The 26,468-nt window shown below is 38.3% G+C and overlaps 2 protein-coding genes across 5 annotated transcripts; one reads left to right on the top strand and one right to left on the bottom strand.

Moving 5' to 3' along the window:
* The first annotated feature begins 229 nt into the window (after positions 1-229).
* znf710b (zinc finger protein 710b) lies at positions 230-13,444 on the top strand. Of its 2 annotated transcripts, none has more exons than XM_084404894.1 (5): positions 230-366; positions 9,331-10,860; positions 11,747-11,938; positions 12,020-12,191; positions 12,277-13,444. In XM_084404894.1, the coding sequence occupies exons 2-5, from the start codon at positions 9,373-9,375 to the stop codon at positions 12,453-12,455; spliced, it is 2,031 nt and encodes a 676-aa protein (XP_084261020.1). In that variant the 5' UTR covers positions 230-366; positions 9,331-9,372; the 3' UTR covers positions 12,456-13,444. The 2 variants fall into 2 exon arrangements, with proteins under 2 accessions (XP_084261020.1, XP_084261019.1); XM_084404893.1 differs by lacking the exon at positions 230-366 and adding an exon at positions 6,813-8,116.
* Positions 13,445-13,450: 6 nt separating this feature from the next.
* On the bottom strand, positions 13,451-21,229 carry wdr76 (WD repeat domain 76). 3 transcript variants are annotated; one of them, XM_084404895.1, is made up of 16 exons: positions 19,704-19,827; positions 18,961-19,125; positions 18,811-18,879; positions 18,627-18,719; positions 18,451-18,503; positions 18,175-18,286; positions 17,970-18,071; positions 17,814-17,854; positions 17,512-17,665; positions 17,209-17,364; positions 15,824-15,939; positions 15,644-15,739; positions 15,345-15,497; positions 14,957-15,010; positions 14,162-14,270; positions 13,451-14,085 (listed from the first exon to the last, which is right to left on the bottom strand). In XM_084404895.1, the coding sequence occupies exons 1-16, from the start codon at positions 19,752-19,754 to the stop codon at positions 13,864-13,866; spliced, it is 1,746 nt and encodes a 581-aa protein (XP_084261021.1). In that variant the 5' UTR covers positions 19,755-19,827; the 3' UTR covers positions 13,451-13,863. The 3 variants fall into 3 exon arrangements, with proteins under 3 accessions (XP_084261021.1, XP_084261022.1, XP_084261023.1); XM_084404897.1 differs by lacking the exon at positions 19,704-19,827 and adding an exon at positions 21,205-21,229 and having other exon boundaries at positions 13,639-14,085; XM_084404896.1 differs by having other exon boundaries at positions 13,576-14,270.
* Between the last annotated feature and the right edge of the window lie 5,239 nt (positions 21,230-26,468).

Raw genomic sequence — 26,468 nt, 5'->3', positions numbered from 1 at the left:
AACATAGGCCTACTGCTTTATGATTTAAATCTATAAATTAAGTGCTTTGAAAAGCATGTAATTTGGTCATTTCTCAATTTCTGCACATTTCTTTTACAAATAGCATTGTCTGTGTTGCCAATGTTTGCATTAAATCCAAAAGGTATGGGCACATATTTGTGTGCCCATGAGCTCCATCATTTACTTGTGACAGCGAGGAGGAGCCCGGGCTGTTTATTCGTTCACGTCACTCTTTCTCTCATTCCCTTCTTCCTTCCTTCCTTCCTGCCGAACACAGAGAACCAGACCAGCAACAATTCAAACTAGAAAGCGACATTCAAATCTTCCAAAGTGTTTTCAACGTATACACCCGATTTTTGGAGCGTGGTAAGTTCGACAACGGTCCGTTCATTATTGCCATAGAAACAGAAAACGAAACTGATCGAATAGCCCCCGAAAAAAGCTGTCCCACTGTCTATCTATCCCAGCGAAACTCACCGATTTCTGTATAACTGGCCTCAAAATATAATGTGCACTCTGAACTGGATGCTGATATTTACATTTCCGCTTTTCATCTGGCATCTACATTTCGTATTTCCGAGGGAGCGATTCCGTATTTAGGTCATTTTATAGAGCCAAAATGTCGCGGTTTCTTTTTACTTCCACATTCTCTCATGGCACAAACAGATGGCGTCGGGAGGGGAATGGAGGGAGTGAAAAAGAGCCGCATAAACGAATAGAGCAGGCCACACTCGCCTTCGGTTAGCCTAGCTCACTGTTTGACCGGAGCAAAACTTAAGACAGGCCCATCCCCGTGCAGACTGGATTCAAGTTTCCCTCTCTGAAGTTTCTTTTCACAACTCTTTACATTTGGGCTGAATGTAGCTGGTGATGCTGAAGAATGTGGGGAAGTTTTAAGATGCAGCTAAGTTAGCTGGCTAGTGAATTTGCTTGGGATTTGTCGTGGTGTGGTTCATGGGTATTCGTTTCCATATTTATTTTAAAGATAGTGAGTGAATATATTAAACACCGATGATCACTGCGACTGTTTTCCAACATCTCTGAGCGCAAGTCAGGTGGATAATTGTCACGCATCTTCATATCAGATGCTCTGCGTGCTTAAAGAAAAGTAACGTTAGCTGTTTAGCTACTTTTACCATTTGGGTGACAGTTTGCATCTCATGTGTTCAGACTGACCTTGCATGAAGCATGATGTTTAAATTTGACTTTTGAAGACGATGCTGTCCAAAAATTCATTTATAGGACTATGAAGTGTATCCTTTTGTTAAGTGACAGACCAATATGAAGATAAATTACTATATTACCTTCTTAAGATCTGTTCACACCAAGAATGATATTGATCACATGCAATTGATATATCGCTTTAAATGCTCAAGCTTTTTTTTCTTTCCAATAATATCATTCATTTGCGTCGTTAAAGGCTGTACACACAAAGAACAATAACTATAAAGTTGTATTAATCATTCTGAAGGCCTATTCACAACAAGCATGATAACTAATGTTTAACTAAAGTTTTAAAAATCATTCTAAATGATGTTTTATTAACAAAGTTCGGGAGGAGCAGGTTCAGATAATTAACCAAATTATGCACAGCTGGAGATTAATCAGTAATCAACTCAATGACAGAGTATAAATTCACAGCAGACCTAGCTCTGTTCATTGAAAGTTTGTCAGCATCCCTCCTCCACCCCATCTCCTCACTTCCAGTTCCATCTACACTTACCAACTGGGGGGAGTACTCTGGGTTCGGGCCTAACTCCGAGCTCGGAGCCCTCTCCCCGGACAGCACGCCAAATACGCATAAACTTATTGTACTAATTATATGTAGATGTGAACTCGTGAAATTTAAAAGAAACTATAACGATAATGGCACAGAGGAACGGTGTAGTTGGAATGACTTACAAAATTATTATTTTTCTCGATGACGACCGATAAAAACATTGACATCCAATCAGAATTCACCCGACTTTAAAGAGTTTGTGAATTTACAGTGGAAGACAAGGTGAATGCTGCGCGTGCTTATAATAAACAGTTCCTTATCGCTAATGTAGTTATAGCTATTCCCTTTCAATATGGGTCTCTCAACGTTGTGTCATCTGTGATGTTTTGGGAAACAAGCTCCCGCCCCCTTCCATCTCATTTGGAGCGCCCGGTGAGGAAAGGCCGCAGTAGACATGGCGTCATCTGATACAGTGGACTGGTCTGCCAGTCCCATAGATGACTCCGCTAGCCACCGCAGCAACACTGGATATGCGGATGAGGAGCTCTTCCGCGTGCTGTCTAAAGCAGTGGAGGAACTCAACCTGGAGTGGTCCCCCATGTGGAACCAGAACGCAGAGGGTTGGACGAGTAGTTCCCTTTCGTGGTCACTCCGACGTAACATCTCCGTTCCCTACTCAGGGAACGAGGGTTACATACGTAACCGAGACGTTCCTCCAGCCTGGCTACCTCACCCTGCGGGCTACTAACGTGACGGCCCAATTCATGGGCCACACGATGGGGAGTTTGGTTGTGTTGGACTGCCATTATACCCTGGGTTTCCCCATGCTGCCTTGAGCGCAGCGCGATTTTATTCACGCTGCTAGGCAGCCTGGATACCATGGACCAGATTTTCGCCTCAGCGAGGGGGCCAATCACAGAACGGGAAGGGAGCAGCAAGACGATGACGAACACACCGAAGCAGTTTGTTTATATCTATGGATCCAACATGGCAGCAGACGCGAAGTTACCTTTCAATGCAGCCTTAGAAAGTGTTCTAAGTAGTTTAGAACGCAAGTTTATTTTCGTCGTCTTCCTCGAATTTCTGTCGCTCTACATACGTCATCTGGTATAATTGAAACGATTGGCTATGAGCTACGTACAGGCGCATTTGATAGACATTCCTAGCGCCCAATAAACGGCTCTGGGCATTCGTAAACCACGCCTCAAATACGCCGCGTCTATCTCTTGTATTATTCGCATTCCTGGCCGTGTAAGTGCTTGTGAGATATTGTGATTAGGGCCTGAGCACCCTTCACATAACACTGTGTGATTGGAGCACGTTCCCCATAGCGTCACAGATGACGCAACGTTGAGATAACTGATGTAACCTCAGTTCCCTGAAATGAGGGAACAAGACTTTGCGTTCATGCAGTGTTACGACTATGCTCAGGGTTTTTCGTAAGTGGCTTATTCAGTTGAAAGATTCTGAGTAAATGTCATTTGGCGCTGCATTAAATAGGAGGTGTTCCCACTAGCATGCCACTAGCTGCGTTTCCATTACAGATTTAGGCAAAACTTTTGCGAACTCTTGTCTCGTCTTCTGTCCAAACATACCGCACCATCTACATCAGGTGACCTGTAAATGTGCAAAAACTCCTATCATTGCAGTTTTGCAAAATATTCCTTTTTTGAATTGCCTGCAAAAACCACCGCATTCGAGCGTAAAAACTTTTTCTGTGAAATTGACGTGTTTCCTTTGGCTGAATTTTCAATTCGCAATTTCAATGTGCGCAATTTTAAGGGTAATGGATACGCGGCTATTGTGCTACAATAGTGTTTTTCCAATTAGGCTTCAGTATTTCTAGGAGAAAGGTGTTTCCCAATAGCATCACAGATGACGCAACCGGAGACATATTTTTTAATTATAATTATCTTTATAGTTCTTGTTCTTTGTGTGACAGGCCTTAATTCTACGATAATAGGGGAGTCCAAATCACAGCTACATGACGATAACAACACAGAGGAACGATATCATTGGAATCACTTTAAGACTCGGTTTTTAAATCTGATGAAAAAAACATTAACAGCCAATAAGAACCCACTCGACTTGAGCTTGAGCTTTTAAAGCAGAAGATGACATAACTGCAGTGCACGTGTATAATAAACGTTGGTGTTGATATAGTTATCGTTATTGTTATCTTTATAGTTATTGTTGGGGTGAACAGGCTTTTGTTATAGGTGAGTTTAGAAAGATTATTAAAACTTTAGTTGTTGTAGTTATCCTTCTTGGTGTGAATGGGTAGTTCACATGCTTAAATCAGTTTCAAAGTCTTCCAAAGCAATGCATTTTGAATAAATATCGAGAATATATGTTTATTTAATTTATGCTGTTTAATGTACACTCTATTCAAGTCACTATTTAATTTATGTAAATAGCAATACTTATGTACAGTAGCTATATATCAGCATTTGGTCACTGCTATTTTAGATAGTGGTATCGGTCATTGAAAAACCCATGTCAGTCTACCTCTGGTTTTTTTTTGTTTTTTTTACACGCATATGGTAATGAATAGGTTTGATGAGGCAAAGGATGGCAGAACACGTAGGCCTACAGATGTTAGTTAGTGTTACACGAGGTGTGAATCAGTGTTAAAACTTTTTTTTTTTTTTAATCTTCGCTCTTATAAATACAGTTGATGAGAGATGTGGGGTGTAAATTACTGTAAAATCGCCCAACCCGTTTCCCTCTATCACACGCTCCTTAGTGACATAATCAGTCATGTTTCACCCAGGTATCTATAGATGAGAATGATATTAGTGGTCTTTATTAGCATTATAACCATCACAAATCTAAAAGTCAATCTTTTATTAAAGTAGCTCTACTTGAGATGGTTTGGTTGGGACAGATGGTAGTTTCTAATTCTTGTATACGTTTCTGCTTGCTTGCTTGATGTAATGCTCTATTATTATTGTTCACGAGTTCACACTTACATGCAATTAGAGGGAGTAAAGTTGGTGGTGGGGGGATGCTGTTTAACTGTCAACGAATTGAGGTGAGACTGCTGAATATATATACACCTCTTATCGTTGATTGCTGAGTGCCCGTGTTAATTATCTGAACGTACTCCTCCCGAACTTTGTTAATAAAAACATCATGTGGTGTTTAAATTTGGACTAAAAATACACTTTTTTTTCTTATATGGCACAATGTGTAGATAATGAAGCTTCATGTGCTATCATGCAGCAATGAGGCATGAAAGATAATAAACTACAATGGCTGTTCTATATTTGTTAAAAATATAGATTAAAGACTTTTTAAAGACTTTGCTACATGGGATAACTTTTATGTTGTAAGTCTTGCTTTGTTATAATGTAAACCTTATTATGTGATATTTCTGTAGCACAGCATTAGGCTTGAATGACCTAGATGCTATTGGAAACATAGTCCAGTGAATCATGCCACAGTGCTCTTTATCTGGGTATTACAGCTACCTGCTGTACCTTCGCTGCTCTGAAAACTCTCTAAAATGCAGTCAGGAAAAGCAATCATTCCCTTTGTATGGTCAAACAAAAATAGTTTCTGTTTGCATGTGGCCAGCATCTATATTAGTTTTACGTTTGAGACAACAAAGACAATTGCTGAGGAGTAAAAATAGCAAATGAATGATTTCTCTTTCCATCATTTTCAAAAAAAAAAAAAAACATGCTTAGTGATACTTAAGTGTTCATACAAGATTTTTAATGGAGATGCTATTGCATGCTTTCTATTCAAGATTGTAAGATCACAACTTAAAAGTAGTTTAGATGGTGGCTAGACTGGTAGATTTGTTGCATGCCTGCCTCTACGTCTGTTTGTATTTTAGTTTAATTGGTTAGTTGTCCTTTGCTAGTGCTTTCATGATTTGCAAAAGGATTCAAAACACCAGTTCTGCTACACATTTAGTCAAAACAGTTATCAGGCCTCTTATTGTGATCTGTCCTGTGACAGATGGGTTTAGCTCTACTGTAATCAGATTCAGAGAAATATGAATGGGTTTGTAAATGTAGCCTATACATTTTTGTCAGTTCTAGTGTTGATGTAGTGTTAATGCTACATTTCTGTTTTGACTAGGCTGGAAAGGCTAAACACTATTCATATTGCATATTAATTGTCCAAACATTGCTTATATCTGAATATCTGATTTGCATCTTGTGATTGTCCTTGCTGCTGAGTATTATTCAACTTCTTTGCACACTTGATTTCATAATATTGCTTTAATTCATTGCATTGTACCACATTCCTTGGTATATGTGCAAACCTTTCTCAGTGGAGACCCTTTCACTCTTTCTCTCTCTTCCTTCCCCTCCCCCAATGTTTTGAATTTTCTCTCCTTTTTTTCTTCTTTTCCATTTGTTTTCATTTAATACCCCTACAACACACACAGTTTACTTTTTCTCTTTTCTTACTTTTTTCCTCCATCGTTCCCTTTTCGTGTGATTCTCCCTCTTTCCCATTTCTCTCTTTCTGTATCTTTCCCCCTCCCTGTCCCCCTCTCTCTCTCTCCCTCCCTCCTCTCTCTCTCTCTCTCCCTCCCTCCCTCCTCTCTCTCTCTCTCTCTCTCCCTCCTCTCTCTCTCTCTCTCTCTCTCTCTCTCTCTCTCTCTCTCTCTCCCTCCCCTCCCTCTCCTGTTCTCTTTATCTCCTCCCCTCTCTCCCTCGATTGCTCTCTCACCATTTGCTCTCTCACAATACCCCCCCCTCCCTCCTCACAGGCAAAGGCTTCTCTTCTCCTCCCTCATCCCTCCATTTTCTCTTCTTTCACAATCCTTCTCTCTCTCAGCCATTTTATATGGAGGTATATGTACTTATCTCGAATCCATTAAAAATCAATACTCGCTTAATAATTGCGAATTAATGTAGAAATAAGGTGTAATTATATACCACAGTTATAAGTTAACTTTAATCACTACTGAACAATGGGCCTTATTCATGAAACACACGCAAAATGAATTTCTCTATGGATGAATGATTCATAAAAACGGTTTTACATAAATTGCGTTTCAAGAATGGCTTTACGAACAGATTTGTTCTGCTTTCATGAATCTGAGTGCAAAAGCCATATTCATAATTATGTATATATAGTTTTGTAGTTAAATAATGCACACTGATTAGTTGTGACTTTGGCTGCGTCCAAAATCTTAAAAATGCTGCCAAAATGCTGAAGATGCATTCCATGGTAGGAAGGCATTGGGGCACGTCCTAATCCAAAGTTAGCTTCACGTCCTTTCTCCTGAGATACCTTCATCTGATCGATTTTTGAAGGCAGCATAGATGTATCCTTCGCTGTCTTTGATATCCCACAATCCTGTGCGTTCCATTCTGTGACAGTTGCGCTAGAAAAATAAGTTGCGATTGGTGGTCAGTGTGTGTACCTGTATCTTTTGAATGTGTGTGACAATCACATAGACTGACTCGCATGGAGAGAATGCCATATAAATGTTTTTGAAGGCATATGAAGAACAGCGAAGCTTAAATGCATCATAACAGCTTAACAATAAAAAATGGATTCTCATATGTGAGATCATAAATACACATCACATTGTGTCTGCTGAGCATTAAAGCAGAGACAGACTGCATGCTCCTGTTTCTCAGCGCACAGGCCAAAAGGTCCTCGCCTGGCACAGACTCTCTCAGATGCATGTATGCTCTCTCAGCCTACTAGACATTTACTTGAACCTGTCTGATGATTTCCTTTTTTCCCTTCTGCTTATACATATCCATTTTGTACTCTTTCATTTGATCTTGTATCCGGATTGTTTTATAGAATATGTCTTCTGTATTTCTCTTAAAATACTTTCTTGCAGCTCGCTTCTGTTTTTACGCTCTGTCAAACACATCTTCTCTTTGTGTGCTCGCTGTGATGTTCATGTATGCCCATACCTTTATGGCTGAGCTCACAATCTTTTCACAGCATAAATGTTTGTGTTCTCAAACGTGTTTCACAAGTGTATGCAAAAGAGAATGTCTGAGTGAGACAGTTGGAAAGGCTAAGAGGAAGAGAGAGACAGAATGAAAGAGAGAAAGAAAGAAAGAAAGAAAAAATGAAAAAGAGGGGGAGGGAGTGAGGGAAAGAGCACTGTGTGTATGTGTGTGCTTGCGCCAGAGAGAGAGAGAGAGAGAGAGAGAGAGACAGAAAAAGAGAGAGAGGGGAGTGGGGGAGGGGAAAGCAGAGAGAGAAAAAGAGTGAGAGAGGAAAAAGAGAACACGCATACACAGAGAACAGAGAGAGAGTACGAGAAACACAGAGGAGAGAGTGTCTGTTTTGGTCCAGAGAACATATGTATGAAGGGGAGGGCAGCGGGTGAATTCAAACCTGTGACTTTGCCTCAGGATGAGATCTCTCAAACACCTGAAACCACAGACCAAGAAAAATGTGGTGAGTTCCACTCGCAACTGTTCCGATGCCTTCTGAGGGCTTAGTTTGTCTAGCAGATTGTTTGTGTGTATGTATGTATGTATGCATGTGTGTGAGTATGTGTGTTCACTAAACCGGATGGCCCAATTAAATGGCCTGATCAGATGGCTCAGCATATTTTTGTATATATCTGAATCTGATTCATGTTTTTAATGACCACAATGTTTTATTTGCAGTGATTTTTTTTTTTTTTTTTTTTTATCATTTGATCAGTTTCTAAATTCGAATTTCAGCTGCTTTTAGTCTTCATTGTCTCTTACACCCTAATCCTTCATCTAGCCTGTCTTTAATTTTTTTTTTCATTCTCTTTCTATTTATTTCTCACTCTCTTTCTTGCTTGCTTTCACTCGCTCACCCAGCCACTCTCTGCCCCTCCCTCTCTTTTTCTACTTCTCTTTCTGTTAACTCACTCATTCTCCTTGCTGTCTTTCTTCCTTCTCTTTCCCTTTATAGTCTGTATAGACTTTCACTGTCCTTTTTAAAGATATTCGGTTGTTCTTGAAAATACCCACTAGCACAGTCATCATTACATAATTACTTTTGTTTCATGATTTGCATGATGTTCATGCAGAGTTTGGATTTTCTTAAGGTGTAGAATCCTCCTTAAAAAGGGACGCCTGTCTGAGGGAATGAGGTTTTGTGAGTGAGATGGAGAGGTAGCAAGTATGAATACTAGACAGCGCTGACTGGGTTACCTAGTTTTGAAGCGAGAGTTCACCAAAAAAATCTAATTTTGTCCTCAATTACCCACCGTCACGTCATTCCAAATCTGACTTTCTTACTTCTGTGAAACACACAAGATATTTTGAGAAATGTCCGTTTTTTTGTTCATACAATGTAAGTCAATGGTAACCAAAACTGTTTGGTTCTTCAAAGTCATACAGGTTTGGAATGACATGAGGGTGAGTAAATTATGAAAAATTGTTTTAGCCAATCAAATGTAAAGTTGTTGTTTTTTTTGCACCACTAGTGGCACCAAACAGAATTACAATTGTTTGTTTTAACAAGCAGCAATATCGGTTCAGCCAATGGTGTGATAGTCATAATACCTTAACCACACAATATCTTTAGATAAAAGTTTGCAAATGATTATGGGTAGTTTCGAAACTAAAAGAGAAACTAGGCATGAAGGCCTACTAAACTTATCTGCATGTGCTTATGTGTGTGCTTTACAGGAGGAGAAGACACAGCGGCTGGTCAGATGTTATTCTGAGGCCATGCACCAGCAGATGGACGCAGGCACGCAGACAGACCCTGTAGTGGTCCTGTCGCTGGCCCAAGCTGCTGTGTTGGGACTCATCTCACAGAACGAGGTCTTTGGCGCCACCATCGCCCCCAACGGCTTCTATACCGGAGACCCCAAAGAGTCCCCCGCTCCGCCAGGTGAGAGAATGGACTACGAGTACGCTGACCAGCTTATAGGTGCCAACGGCGACTATCTTGGAGAGAATTTGGGTGAGGATGGGCACATGCACTCCAGCTGTGTTGAGAGAAGGTGGCAGGGGCAACCTGAGAACAGTAAACCCCCTGTAGAGCACCAAGACATGGCGTTACACGTTAAAGGAGAGGTCGTGACCCCAGGTTTGCCCTCTTGCACTCACATGATGAATAACATGGTGCCCAGAGATAGCATGCAGATGGTGGACCCCTCCAGCTACAGGGTCCTGCCCAAACCCCAACCCAACAACTGCTGCACCACCTGCGTCCGAGACCCCAAGAGTACGCATCCTCCGCCTGACCAACATTTACACCCTCATTCCCACAGCCACACACCTCATGAGGTGCCTTCACGCAACCGGAGCCACACACATGAAAAAGGAGTAGATGAGGTGAGCGAGGATAGGGACAACGCGAGAAATAGCATGGGTAAAGCAGGAAGCGGCGGCGAGGAAATTAGCAGCTATTTTCAGGCTAGCGAGGTCGGCTACGAGGGAGGCGAGATGGAAGGGGTCGGGGACTTCGATGAGAACAGTGAGGGGATGTTCTGGGCAGAGCCTGTGGAAGGGGAGGCACCCCGTGGCCGCCGTATCGACCGACTGGACATCAACATCCAGATCAATGAGTCGTACTGCGTGGACGTTGGCGAGGGCTTGAAGCGATGGAAGTGCCGCATGTGTGAGAAGTCGTACACCTCCAAGTACAATCTGGTCACGCACATCCTGGGCCACAATGGCATCAAGCCACATGCGTGTCCACATTGCGGCAAACTCTTCAAGCAGCCCAGCCACTTACAGACGCACCTGCTGACGCACCAGGGCACAAGGCCACATAAGTGCACCGTGTGCAAGAAGGGCTTCACCCAGACCAGCCACCTGAAGCGGCACATGCTGCAGCACACCGACGTGAAGCCCTACAGTTGCCGTTTTTGTCGTCGTGGTTTTGCCTACCCCAGTGAACTCCGTGCTCACGAAGTAAAGCATGAAAGAGGCCGGTGCCACGTCTGCTCGCAGTGCGGCATGGAGTTTCCTACCTATGCCCACCTGAAGCGTCATCAGGTGAGCCACCAAGGACCATCCACCTTCCAGTGTAGCCAGTGCAACAAGTCGTTCGCCTACCGCAGCCAGCTGCAGAATCACCTGCTGAAGCACCAAACGCAGCGCTCCTTCTCCTGCAGTCAGTGTGGCCTCCAGTTTCTTCAACTGCATCAGCTACGCCAGCACTCTCTAACACACAAGACAAACAAGCCTCAGACCCGCGCTACCAAGGTACAGATACTATTAGTGTGTTTTTGAACAGCTGTATATCCTTGCTGCTGTTGTATTGGTGTCTTTATGCTCTGTTATGGTGTGGCCCCATGCTACGTAAACAATAATTTTATGATAGTAACATTTTAAGTACTGTAAATCGGCCATAGTTTTAATTATTGGCTATAATGGGTCATTCCAACTGTTTTCAATTTAAATCAAAATCTAGCAGTAACGTAAAGGGATAGTGATAGATTACGGTATAAACTTAACTAACTTATCTAACTTTTTTCTTTTGAATATATTTATATTATATATATATATATTTGAATATTTATCTTTCATACTATACATTATATTACATCACATTAGAAATTATGTCTGTAAAATTGTCTCAGTACAAATACCCATGGAATGTTTTAGTGATTTACCTGACAGTTTGCACTTTTATTTTTCTGCCTTTATTTTCTTCTTCCTTGCTTTTCTTTTTACCTCTTACCTTTATTACAACCTCTTTACCCTAATGCGATTTTACTAGGTTACCCCTGTCTACTATTTTCTTTAACTCCTCCCATCTCTCTCTACTCCCTCTGGTAAAGGCCTCTTTTCTCCTTTCTCATCCCTCCATTTTCAATTCCCTCTCAATTTCACTCAGCCATTTTCCTTTGAACAATGTCCATTGTAGCACAATATCTAGCTAGCCAGCTTTAGTACTTAATTCAGTGTAAACATTGCAGTAGAGTAGTTCAGTTGATACCATAACAAATAGCTCATATGTATGCTGATTGTTTAGACTAATTATCCACTGCTGTCATAAAATTCTAAATGATTTAAAATGTACAATTTGCATCAAACCTTTAGCACTTTAGCACATTTTAGTTGTTGGTTGTGCTTTTTTCCCCATTAGGGAACAAAGGGGTTTAAGTGTGACGTATGTGCCCGAGAGTTTACATTGTCTGCAAACCTAAAGAGGCACATGTTAATCCACGCCAGCGTCCGGCCATTCCAGTGTCACGTGTGCTTCAAATCTTTCGTCCAAAAACAGACGCTCAAAACTCACATGATCGTACACCTGCCTGTGAAACCCTTCAAATGCAAGGTAAGACTTAAAATGCTCTTCACACCATCTCTTTGACACTTTCACCATCTTGTTTGTAAAGCGCTGATTCATTTTCCACAGGTATGCGGTAAGTCATTTAACCGAATGTACAACCTCCTGGGCCACATGCACCTCCATGCAGGCAGTAAACCCTTCAAGTGTGCATGCTGTTCGAGTAAATTTAACCTGAAGGGAAATCTTAGCAGACATATGAAGGTCAAACATGGAATGGACGTCTCTCCAGATGGACAAGGTGAGAAGAATATAACAGTACTTGATCAACATTCTCTAACATGGCAGTTAAATGTTTATAATATAAATTTTGTTTTTTGATACAGATGGCCCACCAGACATGGAGCCCCATGAGGACTATGAGGATGAGAACTTCAATTTTACAGCACCAGAGAATATGGAAAACAATGATGCACCGAACCTAACTAAGCTATCTGAAGTGGCCATCCAGGAACTTGACTATTATAATTTTGGGAAGGATGTGGGAAACTACAGTACAGCATAATTTTTTTTTTAAATTAAAGTCAAGCTGAATAAATGTTAAGGAACAAAAGGCCTGTGCTGGCACTTATCAACCATGAGTTGATTGAGATGTTCCTCCATGAGAACCAATGCTCAACTTTTTGGAGTTGCAAATGAGCAGGTAGTTGGAGGCCATCTTGACCTCCTGGTTGATCTCATTGGGTAGCCACTCCGGTTCTATCTCAAATGAAATGGGCCGATAGTTTGCAAAGAGTCCTTTAACTCTTTTCATCTCAAACAAAGATCAACGCTGTATTTTTAGAATGAAGTGGATCACATGGTTACATTAATACCCAATACATTAGCTTCGTGACATGCAGGTGCATACACGTGCAGTCTTGTTAAAGTAATACACACCGTCCTCCAAATATAATTTTGGTTGGGAATATGGAAATAGGAGGTGCATGCAGCCTTGTGGCCTTCATCAGTGTGGTACCTCAGAACAGTCTGTTGTATTAACTTATTTTCATTTATATTGCCTTCACTTACAGTAACTCAAAGAAACGCACCAAGAGATTTCTAGTGTAAAAGAAAAAAACATGTAAGGCCCATGTAAATGGTTGGATATCTGCATGAGTAGATAGGCTTGTGTGGGTAAAAAAGCAAAAAAAAAAAGAAAAAAAAAGAGTGAGCGTGTGCCTGGGCCCTATGTACCAAAGCTACAGCTCTTCATTGGGTACAGGACCATATGCCGCCCATTCCTGAGCACCACTACTGTTGCCAGAATTAAACTAATCTGAAGTGTGGTTTAACAACCTCTTGAATGGAAAAATTACTGTTCTTTTGTACTGATTTGCTATTTATTTTGCACTTTGAAGAAAAAAAAAAAATCGAATAATTACTTGTGATGAGCCTCTTTCATCATTGACTGTTTGAGTTCTGGTCTAACTTAAGGAGATAAAGCCTGTCACATCCATAGTAAATTGTTTTTCAAGGCAACTCTGCAGATTCTTAAATAAACCTGTTTTTGTTTTTTTTAAAGTTTATTTGTATTGTGTGTTAATGGATAATGTGCTAAAAATTTACTTTTAGATTGGACTATAAACTCTGCATTTGAATTCAGGATGAACACGTGTTCATTAAAAAATACAGGTACAAATTACAATCAGCTACTGCATCACGTGGTATTATTTTTAAAGAAAAAATATGACTAAGATAAGATTATTCAAGTCTATATCCTCTTCTTTAATATTACGTTAAATGTTATAAGAACGAAAACAAACAACATCTTTTATATAAAACAACAGTACAAGCAAGTGCTATGTTGTGTGTAAAAAAAAAAAAAAAAAGAAGCAGAAAACCAAAACCATAAACTTTCTTTGCATTTGAATTCAGGATGAACATAAAAAAAAATAATTCAGGTCCAAAAAATAAAATTACAATGTTAAATGTTATAAGAACGAAAACCAACAATGTATTTTATATAAAACAACAGTACAAGCAAGTGCTTTGTTGTGTGTTTTAAAAAAAAGAGGGAAGCAGAAAACCAACACAATCAATTTAATAAACGGGTAAATAAATGCATCTCTCCTAGTTGATGAAACTGTCGGTAAAGGTGTGCAGTCTCCCACTTGAATTGCCTCCAAGCAGAGTGTTCCTGCTTGGGTGGAATGCTGTGATGGAGCACACTGTGGTCAGGTGGTCCATGTTGCGAAAAGTGTGAAGGAGACGACCACTCTCGTGATATACCTGAATTTGGCGAGGCCTGTTCACGCTGCCAATCACAAAACAATCTTGGTGCTTGGGGTCCCATACTGCACTCAGCTTGGACAACCACCGACCTGTATGCATGTTGTGCCTACATAGAAAGAATTTAACAGGCCGTTACAATGGGCACCTCTGATAAAAAAAAAAAAAAAAAGGTTGTTAACTGGTTCCAACATAGAATATTGCATAATCTAGACATCTAGTCAGAATAAAATATGAACATCTATAAAAGATAAATGCACACAAAATAATGTATTGTTGCTACTGTTAATAACTGCATTTAAGGTTTTGGCTTGTAAATTTATGATTTTGGCACCCACTTTGTGTAGGGTCTCAAAGCGTTATATGATGCTTAGCTCATTTTTGCAGCCCTTTTTTATTTTTTAAACCGATCTGTATCATGATTTTTGTAGAGACTACTGTTCAAAAGTTTCGGATCAGTAAGATTTTAATGCTTTAAGAAGTCTCTTATCATCAAAAGTACAATAACAACAGTAATATTATGAAATAGTATTATTACTTAAAATAAAGATTTTCAAATTTTCCATTTTATTCTTATCCGTGTTGAAAACCGCTTAATATTTTAGTGGAAAACATCAAATGAATGCATATTTTTCAGAATTCTTTGATGGATAAAATGTTTAAAAAGAACAGCATTTATGTAAAAAAGTACACAAGTAAAAGTAATGTAAAAACAAATGTAAAAGTTACTAACCCCAATATTTTGAACAGTGCTATTTAACAGATGATTTAACACATGATAGCACAAATACTTACGTAATTGATTTTATTACAGGAGTATTGCAATCCATTTGGGAAGTGTTGAATATCCTAAAACAAAATTGTAAAAAGGTTAATAAAACATTTGTATAACAAATTGTAATGTATTTCCAATTCTTCAGGCTCCAGCAGACCCTAAAGAGGATGAGCGGTTTGGAGGATAGGTGGCATTTACAACTCTTGGAAGACTATTTTATATTTCAATTTAAATTGCTTTGTATAGTTCAGAACTATAGTAAGGGGGAAAGAAAAACACAAACACAAAAATTAATACAAAGCCTATTCTGGCACATAGCCATGATGCTCTGGCACCCTCTATTGGTACATTTGCAAGAAGATTTAACACAAGCAACTTCTAGCAGTGCCGCTCGTGATCTCTCAGCACCTGATATTGTCGTCCATGCAGGTGGTCAGAACTCTGTTGCCTGTGTGTGGGGAGAAAAAGGCACTGGAGACGCTGCGGCGGTGACCTTTGAGTTCACAGACTGCTAGACTGTTCCTTCGTTTTAGATGACGCAAGTCATATATGTTCACAAAACTAGAAGGAGAAAAAAACAAACATAACAAAAATATACTTTTGTCTGCAGTGTATGTCATTTACTCAGCAACTTGTGAAACATCACGTTGATCATTATTTGGTGAAAATGAACTGAAACAGTCTAGTTGAGAAGTGTTATGTGATACCTGCTCTCTGCCACTACAAAGTAATGCTGTTGCACAGGATGGACATGAACACAGCGTATAGGTTTTTCAGCCATGGTATGCAAAGATTCATATTTCCTGCAATCACACATTTCCTTTATAATTTATGATGTAAATACTTATATTTGTATGGGGTATTTAGGTTTAACATTTCGATCTCACCCAGGAGTTCTACGGTCAACAACAGCAACTTCTCCATTCCATTCACCGAGGAGTAAAGTGGAGCAGTCGTTTGACAAAAAGTCAAAACTTTTCAGTCCAGAAGTTGAGCGATACACCTGAGTACAAAACAGTAGTTATCTTTAAAAGTGTTGAAGGCTGTACATCTGTAAGATGGCACCAAAACAGGATTAAAAAACAGATATTGGATGGTAAGCTGATTTACTAGGGATACACTAACGTGTGTAAAATAATGTTTTTTTTTTTTTGTTGCAAATGACAGATTCCAATATCTTCAAAAATACAAATTTCAATATTTTGTCACTTTTCTCTTTCTCATGATTGTAGCCAATATGCAATATTTTTGTCATTTATGAAAGAAGTCTCTTATCCTCACCAAGGCTGGATTTATCTGATCATATTTACAGTAAAACAGTAATACATTTAATCCTTCAAATAATCAATTACACACTGTTGTATATATACATGGACAAAGACTGTAGCTTGACTACACAAAAACCTACTATAGCAACTTGCTCAATGGTGCATCACATATCACACAATAAATACGTATGACTAGGGATGGGAATCAAAAATCAATTCCACTTCTGGAATTGGATACTTTTCTACTCCTCTTATTAATTCCTTTGTGTGCATTTTAATGTTATTTTAAACCATTCAAGCGCAAGAAAACCTGTGCGCTGCTTTTGTGCTGTGCACACATCCAAGGAGTGCACAGAAAGTTCTCTTTCACTTCTTCTTCCACTTGAACGGACAAATACACACAAAATTATGTCGTCGTAAAACAGTCAGTTTTGTCTTAAGTGAAAGTAAACAGTTGAGAAAGAAAAGGCATGTGTATATTGGCTCCGTGCACTGGGTCTTAAAGTGACAGCAGCCCAATATTCCTGCTGCTGTCCGTGTAATTAACATTAAATCAAACTCACTGATCTTGACTGAATAACTTTTCAAATTATATTTGTAATGTATATTTTATTTATAAAACGCAGTTATTTTACATTTGATTTTGATTACCTGAACACAAATTTTATTTGTATCGTTGTTCAGTTGTATTTATTTGTGCTATTTCTAGTTTATTATTTATTTATATTAGTTAGGCTAGTTGTTTTTGTTGTGATATTTTTGTTAAAACCATAGGCAAAGTTCCGTGTGTAAGTGTTCTTAAGCCTATTGATTTTTGTTCATGGTATACAGTTGCAATAAATTTTTTTGCTACGTTTTTTTTTTTTTTTACCTTATTGGAATCAAAGCTATAAATCGATAAGAATCGAAATCGATGAGCAGAATCGGAATGGCTTACATTCAAATGATACCCAACCCTACATATGACCAGTGTAAACATTTCAAAGACTGGCTGTAGTTTTCACCTCATCAAACACAGCCTTCTCCAAGTCCATGCTGCGTGCAGAGCCATCATAGCTGACTGTGATGAGGTTGCAAGGGTGAGATGAAAAGGCCATGCTGGTAATTGCACGAGAGTGGGGTTCAAAGCAGAGTACACCATCATCGCCCCATTTAGCATCCTAAGGGAAACACAGTTAACATTGTACATTATGATAGGCATAGCAGAGAAAATCTTGGAATAGCCATTAGTCACTTAATCACATTCCCACTATCCAACTTTCACAAACATCTCTCCTTTTTATCACCCCAGTAAACTGTTATCTTACTGGCTTCCAGAGTCCCAGGTGGCCGAACTTGTCTCCTGCTGCCATGAGCAAGCTAGAAGCGGAGGGGTGAAAAGCTGCTGAACAGACCCGACCTTTCACAACTTTCACCACACAACCTTCATCGATGGATAATTTCTGCAGCACTTCTTGGTACCTGAAAAAAATATGTTATTCCATTTTTTAAAAAAGTGATACATTCTCATTGCGTATATTGCTACAAGATTGACCTCATCTGAAACTGACAGAAGAGACACCAAAATTACATGCATAGATAAACACTCTCCTTTTGACATGTTACTCACGATTTCAAATCCAATGTTTCTGTATCTTGTTTTAATGGGACCTATAAAAGATATAAATCATACATATTTTGGGTTAATACGTGATGCACAAGTAATTGGAATATGACCAAATTCCGATTAATATAGGAGTGTTCTTGTCCATGTGTAAACACTGACCTCATTCCAGAGATTTAATAAATCTTCAGGTACCCTGACATATTCCTCCAGGTTGACTGGATCCAGTGGTATTGGTCCAGGGGCTTTTTTAACAATTCTTTCCTAAAATAAGACACATTTTGTTTAATTTCATATCCAATCATTTCATAGTGTTTTGTCAAAATGGTGTTCAAATTTAACATTAACACTTTCAATTGTTACTTACAGGCTCTATGGCAGTAGAAGGGGTCATTTCTAGAGTAACAGCTGTTTGAGGACCCTTATTCTGTAACCGCAGCGACTTGCGAACAGGGAGCATCTCTGTTTCTGTCTTTTCCCTAAATTAAATAATTTCTTTAGTAAGTGAGACTGTGGAGTTTTTGACTTTTAAACATTAGGAGCACTTCAACTGAAAATAATACAATTATATATATTAAAATAAATATTATTTATTATATACATTTTTATTGTGCCATTTTGAAATGTTACTATTAATAGTTACCTTTTCAGGCCTTTCAGAGTAGGTTTTGGCTTGGGTCTCAGAGCTTCAGAAATCTGCAAACAAGTACCAATGTACTAATTAATTAAGTCAAGGGCATAAAGTAAAGCAAGTTTTATGTGGAAAAACAGCCAAATTATTTAAAAATATTACTCTCCTGCCTCACTACAAAGTTTTACCTGCGGCAACTTCAGGGAATTGAGGAAGGCCTGGTTCTGTCTGATATTCTCCAGTCGTTCCAGCTCATATTCAGACAAACCCTCACGATAACCCTGTTTGAGATGACAGAAAAGGTGGATTTTGCCATTCAGATGAAAAGAGGACCTTCTGAAGTAGACATGATCGTGTAGTGTTTGCACTTACTGGAGGAAATTCATTGTCATTGTCTGCTTGTGTCTCTTGAACATTTTCTTCTTCCTCACTGTCATTTTTCTAAGATAATATGTAATAGTCAATATACATGTTCACAAACAGAATTAGGGGTTTAATGTTTCATAAGGGAAATTTCTTTACCTTTCTCTTGACTCCCTTTCTGGTGTTTTTCACCTTAGGCCTAACGTTAAATGTCAGACATTTTGGGGATAACATTTGTTTCTTTTCTTGTTTTCTCTCGCTAATTCGGCGGGAAGTCCGGCGTACTGGTTCGTCCATTCCAGGGTTCTGAGACGGTGTCTTCTCCTAAAAATGATAAATTTTACATTAAAAAAAATGTAATCCTGCTTTAACCAATATTAACGACCAGCATATTTCTGCGCCCTGTGTCATACAGGGGGCGCTATTATCACTGCATTGGACTGCAGGAGTTTCTTTACAAAAACAATATAATACTGACCGCATCGGTTTTTATTCGTCCGTTACAGTACTTAACTTTATTTTATTCAAAATATAATAGGTTTCGCTGTTGTTCAGTGCCTCGTCAGCCATAAATAATCGAAATAACGGTTTAACCGGCTTGCAATTTTCTCATCTCGCCGTCAGGAGATGCAAGCAGTTCTATCTGGCTATGGTTTACTTTGTCGTAATTATTTCTCTATCATAGCGGACCTAAAGTTAAAAAGTGTAAGTCGGGTTTGCTTCGGCCATACGTGTGAATCAAACGTCAATCACGCATTCGAGCTACACAGTGCAATAAATAAACTGTCTCTAGTGTCTATAGTATGCAGATAATGGCAAGATACTTATGACATACAGACTAGTTATTATCATCAGTACGTGCTTTATTAAGTCTGGAAGTGAGAAACGGGAGTGCACCTCACCTGTAAAAGTTGTATCGTCTTTAAACTTATTTCACTTGTATCTGCATCCATGTCTATGCAGGTGAGGTTATTCAACACACTTCCTTTGAATCACGCTGCTGTTATGAAAACTCCCGCGTTACTGACCGGTTTTGTAACTGTCCCCGCCCCTTTTGTTATGGCACTGAAAGAGTGAAAGTTGATTTGATCATGTCTGAAGACCATCTTGATATTCATCATCTGGGAGGTGTTTTAATGTGCCCTCGTGACGTTTCATGTTTGGGTTCTTATTTAACTCTGCTCACGTCTATAAACCGATGCACGTGAGGTGCAGTAAACGTGCACGGCGTAATAGAAAATGAAAGAGTTACGCTTAAGCTTTTATTTATTTAATTAATTTGTAATTTAAACCTATTTTTAGACTTTGTTAATGATTTATTTATTATTTTATTCTTGCTTTACATGCTATGAGTTAAATCACTTCCAACGTGTTTATTAACCCTTATGTGTTTTTATTTTTATTTTATTAATCTTGGTGATAGAGGCATTTTACACCCTCTAGTGGCTTGTGAAGAGACAACGAGTAAGAGGGCCCAATTTGAGAGACATTTCTGGTCCTGCAAATAAGCCTACTACTTACATTCTCTATACTTAGGCTACCCCATAGATACTCTAGCTCTATAGTATGTATGTAGTATGAATGATATCCAGACATACTAGGCTACATTCGCCGTGTTGTCGTTATCATGTGACCTGCAGCATCAGTTAGCCTATTGCATCCTCTATTATGGTCTCATGGGATAGTAAAGTATCCATCGTATATGCAATGGTACTTGTATTAGCCTACCTCTTTTATTAAATGCTGTTTTTCGCCTATAGGGAAGTATGCAATTTCGGACACAGCTGCTAAAATTCGGAGCCGCATGATATACTACTCTTACTACTTTTACAATATCTTTCTATGACAGCAATAGTAGAAGTAGTATGCTAGTATGCAGTTCCGAATTCACCAAGTCTTTGTAAAAATAGTAGCCTAGTAGGCTATGCTGTTGTTAGTTCCAGGGAGTTGTCTCCCTCTAGTGGCTGAGAAGTGCAATTGTACAAACGCGTAAAGCATCATGGTCATACGTATAAGTCTACTACTAGAGCTAGTGCATACTAAGCTCTCCTCTTCTCATTATTTGAAGCGATAGGAAAGGCAGAAAATTATCATATTAACAGTTTGAGTGTGTGTGTGTGTGTGTGTGTGTAAACCTCAAAAATATTTACAGAAGTCCTTGTGTGGCTTTTAATTTAAATTTTATATTTAGTGTAAATGTATGTTTCAATTTATTCAGTATGATTGTAAAGTAGTAATTAATAAAGCCCATTTAAGTAGCTTCAGTGTACCAAGCTGATGTGTAACTTTTTATATGAGTAGCTTCACTGTAGCCTAGCTGCTTTAAATTATGAATATTTTAATAGTTTTCCAAACATTGATGACAAAACTAGTGATGACCAAATTTGTGTTGCTTTAACTTACGTTTGTCTGAATGTGAAAGTGTGAAGTTGATAATCGTATTTCTCAGAAATAACCACATTTCATATCCAAGGCAAAAAACAAACAAGACATTTAGCTTTCCCCCCCTTTTTTCTGCAGTTGTTTTTTTTGCTCATTCAGGTATAGCGCAGGGTTATTTTTTCACAACTTCTCATGTTTTCTGCTCAAAGGAAAAATTTGACAAAGGAGTCGGTCTGAATTTGCTCTTTCAGAATGAAACTGTTGTATCAGGCAGAATATAGTCACCTGAAAATAAAGCAAGGAATTTATGTTCTTTACATTTGAACACTTTAACATTTGTGAGTGTGACGGTGGATACAGCAGCCTATAGCTGTTCTTAATGTAAGTTGTTGAAAAACATATAACCACTTCTATTTTTAAGAATGAAAATAAAATGACATTTAAAATGACATTTATTTACAATTATTTCTATATGTACTTTGAATAAAACTTAATATTGCAGTATTGCATATATTAATCATAATATGTATGTTCAATAACATTACAACAAGTCAGTCAAATTTCAAACATCTGTTAAATTAAGAGAAAATTGAATAGTATTGAATAGTATTGAAAGCCATACACATTTAGTTATGTTGTCCTTAATTTCGATTTTAGATAATTAAAAGGAAATTGCGCAATATTCCTTATTTAATGTCCCAAATGTATATTCACAAAAATGAACTATAATGTAAACAATAGTTTAAGAATTAAACTTGTTTTAATGATTTTTTGATGAGTGGTGAACAGGAGATGACTAATAGTAATGCTGGGAATGTGTGTTCTGTAATCCTGCTGCGTTGCTGAAGATGTTTTAGCATATATCCTATTATCCACATGAATGATCCTGGTGTGTGATTTGGACGGAACTCCAGGATCAGATAAAGGACGGCTGAAGCTTGTTTGCTTTGCATGCGACTTTCACACCATCCAGAGGAACTCAACTAGATAATTGGCCACAAAGCCCACAGAGTCACTGCCTCTCTTTCCCTGACACAGGCATGCTAAGACATCACTAACCATCACTCGCAAAACAACCAGTCAGGCGGAACGACTGCTCATCTCTCGGGAGTAAAGTTGTCTTAAATTTGCCAATAAAATTTCATTTGATTTAATACACTTTTTAAAATGTAAAATATTTATTATAGCTCTTCAAAAATTCCATGTTTAGTTATGTATATAAACCTGCTATAGGCAATCCACAGTTGTCCAATGAAGAGTCTAATAAGGAAGTATATAATGCTTGAAACTGGGTTTGGTTTCTGGGAATTATATAAACTACATCATCTACACCCTTTATGGGGCATAGTCATTTATATCATTATACATCCAAATGTGTTTTCAAATGGTTTTAGTCATTTTTAGTGCACATTTGGTAAAATAACTCAAAGATCAAATGCATAAATGGCAAAGTCCTTTTAGGGGATACTTTCTGTGTAGCTGCACTATTGTTCAGTACTGGCAGGAAGTATAATAGTATTTTTGCCTGTGTTGATGTTAATAAGTTTTATAGAAGACAGAGAGGAAAAGCTGTACCTTTCCCAGAAAGTATTGATGATAGGGACGGCAGTGCATCAGAAAATAAGGTCGTAGTAAGAAAGGAAGAAGTTGAAGATCAAGGAAAATCGAAGCAGCGCGGGTGATGGCAGAGATGAAGAATATAAGCCATAGATTGTTGTGGAAGTCAGGAATTTTGTAACATTATCCTATGGCAGTTTGGAAGATGCGATCCAGACTACAACCAGAGGTCAGGAAAGAGGCCACTGCCTATTGGTCTCACTACACTGACAAACAAATGATCCAAAAATGATGACTAAACAGAATCGAGTTACGTGTGGAAAGTGTGGGCTTCACTGAAAAAGAAGTGTCATGTTGATTTCCACTTGTGCTACAATCATTGATTTGGAATTCCAATGTTAAATACTTTGTTTTATGTTTTTTTTAAACATTAAGTCTAAGACATGGTTTCACTACTTTCCTGGCAGCTAAGTTGCATCTAAATTTGTGTCAAGTTTTTGACATTTTCAAATGTAAGTTCCAAATGAAATATAGCAGCGCACGATAAAATGGAATCTTAATAAAGCTTTTTAATGTTTTTTGAAACACTAAGACTTTTTCACGTATACTTTTCAGATAGTGAAAATGCATTTAAATGTGTGTGAAGTTTCAGACAAGTTTCAGGCGAAAATAATTTACCCTAATAGGACAAAGTCAGTGATAAATGACAGCGCCCTAAAAAAGGTCAAAGGTCAGATGTTGAAAACTAATTATGGAAAACGATTTTAGGCTTAAATATATGTAAAATATAAAGTCATTTATCTTTTCTAGCTGTGATTTCATAATTAGTCCCACAGTGGGTTAACTTTTATGAACATTTATTAACTGTGAAGTTTAAGTTCATTTTAGTGTTAACCAACGCATCATATTCTGTCAGTGAAGCATTTGTTGAGTCATGAGAGATGAGCGTGATTTAATTTGTTGGACAGTTGTCTGGGATGTGCGTTTGAATGCGTGTGTATGTGTGCATTTGTGCGTGTCTGTGTCCCCTTCAGCCTATTTTGTACCAGACATAAGCGTTATATATCCCTTATGTCTGACATCCATTACACATGATTGCAAGCGATAAGTTCTTAGTCGCATTGAAGGATGATTAATCTTTTTACTTGTTTTAACTCGTCTTAGGCTGAAGCCGTGCAGTGAGTTTGTATTCCCTGGAATGCTACAAACCGGCATTCTCACACCACCTTGAGGCACATGTGTACAATGACAAACACTCACACACACCCTAATAAATCCTGCGGTGTGTCTGTGCGTGGGGAAATTTAATGTGATGTTGACTGCTCGGAGCAAACAGTGCATGTTACTGCATGCACCTGTTACAGGGACAGTCCACACAAAAAAAAAAAAAAAAAAAAAAAGAAGAAAAAAGGAAAATGCTCTCATAATTTTACATTTTCTGAAATGTATCAAAAATATGTGGTTTTTGGGACTATACAATGAATGTCAGTGGGGTCCAATGTTGTTTTGAAAAAAACTGTTAAACATTTATTGTGTATTCAGCAGGTTTAAAATTACATTTTTGGGTGAACTATGCATTTAAGGGCTTAGGGTTAGGGTGACTGTTCTATGAATGTTTTACTAATGTTCCCGTTAGGTTATGAAAACGTTTTCTTGGTTATCTGAACGTTAGAACGTTATTTTATAATTTTGCAAGTATTGCGGGAACGTTACTTCTCTCTATAGCATCTGAACAAGACACATTAGACTAACATCCAACTAAAATGTTTCAGAAAAATGTTTCATGAATGATCTATAAACAAAATGTTTGTGATAATGTTTTAATAACGTTGTCAAAGACCAAATAACTTTGAATGTACGTTCTATTAACGTTCATAACTTTGAACAAGAACCTTGCCAGAATGTTACCCAAAGTTACCGAGAATGTCTCCTATTAGCTGGTTATATGAGTGAGTGTGCATGTGAGATTCAGTGCAGTCCTTGATTCAACTCTAAAACTCAGCAAAAGCTTTTCCTTCTTTAAAATGTTCTCCTCAGTTTTCCAAACCAACTCTACATTCTAGTCTTCTTATGTCTTTATGTCTCATTGAGCAATAAGTGACAAATGATGCTAAGTGATTTTGGCAGATGAAAGCCCATAAAAACAACAGCAGGAAGTGTTCTGTCGCTTATCTGAAGAGGGTGTGCCGCAGCCAGGGAAGCAGAAGAAGAGGAGATAGATAGGTATGTGAAGACTGGAATGTTCATTTCAGTCACACCTGGGATAAAACACACCTATTGGACCTGGTCTTTCCCTTTTCATTGGCTGATTTGATCATGACTGACAGCACAACCAACAAATAAACACTCTCGTTTGGCTGCTGAAGGGGTTTGATCTATGATCCCCAATTGTGAACCAATAGCATGTCATGGTTGACTTGCAGATAGGTGGGGTGGAGAGGAAATAAAACTCATCTGTGGGGTGTGTCCACAGTGGCGGACGTACAGACTGTGAGTCTGTACAACACCGTGCAGATCTCCTGCCTCAAAACTATGGTTTGTGGAAGGCGGACTTAGACTCATCCTGGTGCAAAGCTGCCGAGAGCCCTGGAAAAATCACAGATGTCCTCTCTAAACTGGTAATAACAGCTACAGATACCTATATGGGGAGACATGTCATGAAGACTCATTTGCTGTTCTTTTGGCTGAAAGAAAAATGCTGGACAGAGCAGGTGGGAACTTGTGCCGGAGATTTGTATGGAAGCAGTTGGAGTTCTCAGTGGAGCTGTTGAGTATATGTTCAAATGGTCGCTCACATCTCCTTATCACTTTTCCAGCCCAGCTAAAGATGGTGAATCTGTTGGACGGAGAACTGATAAGGGCATGTGGCTGACACATACAGCTTTGTGTCTGCTGGGCTCTCAGGTCAGGGTGCGTTGGTGATATGTGCACATTTGTGAATGTCAATGACTGAATAACTAGTAGTTGGTAATAAGTTTAACTCAGTATTATTTTAAAACCTTTTCTAACTCTTATATGATTAACTTGAACTTTTTTCCAGATACTGCTGAAACAGCATAATTGACGGTCATTTCATGTCTTACTTGCATACATATAATCATCATGTTTGAGTTTTGTATTTCTAAATTACGGTCCCAATGAGAACCAAAATTAACTTTTTTTTTTACTATACTAAAACTGAAATGTAGGTGTATGTATGTATGTCTCAATGTAAATTCGGGCTGCACATGAGTTGGTGATGTTGTATTTTTAGTCTCTTTTTTTATTCAGCTTTACCAAACAGGACACTTCTCAATCACATTAATTTCTATAATAATAAGTTAGCAGTAGATTCATTGACTTTGCACATTGGTAGAGTATGTGTTACTTTTCTTAATACAGACATTATTATCTTTTGATGACAATAATGCTCACAACAATACCAACGTTTTATATAGGCGCAATACAAATAAATCTGCAAGCAAAAACATTCAGATAAACTCTGTTTATGTAAGGAGAAAAGAATTTAAACATTCCAATTTTATTTCAAATGCAACTCATGTCATTCTACAAACTTTACTGTGTAAAATACTCTTTACCTTTAATTTACAATTTATTTAATCATTCAAGAATAGGCTTTGAGAAAATGTTTTTTCATGTTATGCATAGAATTTTATTGTGATACATGGTATCAAATTACACAAGAACTGGCAATGAAATTTGAATATGAAAGGTATATTAAATGTCTA

Source organism: Rutilus rutilus (genome assembly GCF_951802725.1).
Source record: "Rutilus rutilus genome assembly, chromosome: 3".
Classification (NCBI taxonomy): domain Eukaryota; kingdom Metazoa; phylum Chordata; class Actinopteri; order Cypriniformes; family Leuciscidae; genus Rutilus; species Rutilus rutilus.
Note: the sequence above shows the minus strand (reverse complement) of the source record. Positions and strands in the feature narration are given on the sequence as shown.

Coding starts and splice junctions, on each gene's coding strand:
- znf710b (XM_084404893.1), top strand. CDS start 8,072: ATGAGATCTCTCAAACACCTGAAACCACAGACCAAGAAAAATGTG. Junction 8,117..9,330: donor CACAGACCAAGAAAAATGTG/GTGAGTTCCACT, acceptor TGTGCTTTACAG/GAGGAGAAGACACAGCGGCT. Junction 11,939..12,019: donor TGAAACCCTTCAAATGCAAG/GTAAGACTTAAA, acceptor CATTTTCCACAG/GTATGCGGTAAGTCATTTAA.
- wdr76 (XM_084404895.1), bottom strand. CDS start 19,754: ATGGATGCAGATACAAGTGAAATAAGTTTAAAGACGATACAACTTTTA. Junction 18,072..18,174: donor CTTCTACTGCCATAGAGCCT/GTAAGTAACAAT, acceptor GTCTTATTTTAG/GAAAGAATTGTTAAAAAAGC. Junction 17,365..17,511: donor ACCTGGGACTCTGGAAGCCA/GTAAGATAACAG, acceptor TGTTTCCCTTAG/GATGCTAAATGGGGCGATGA.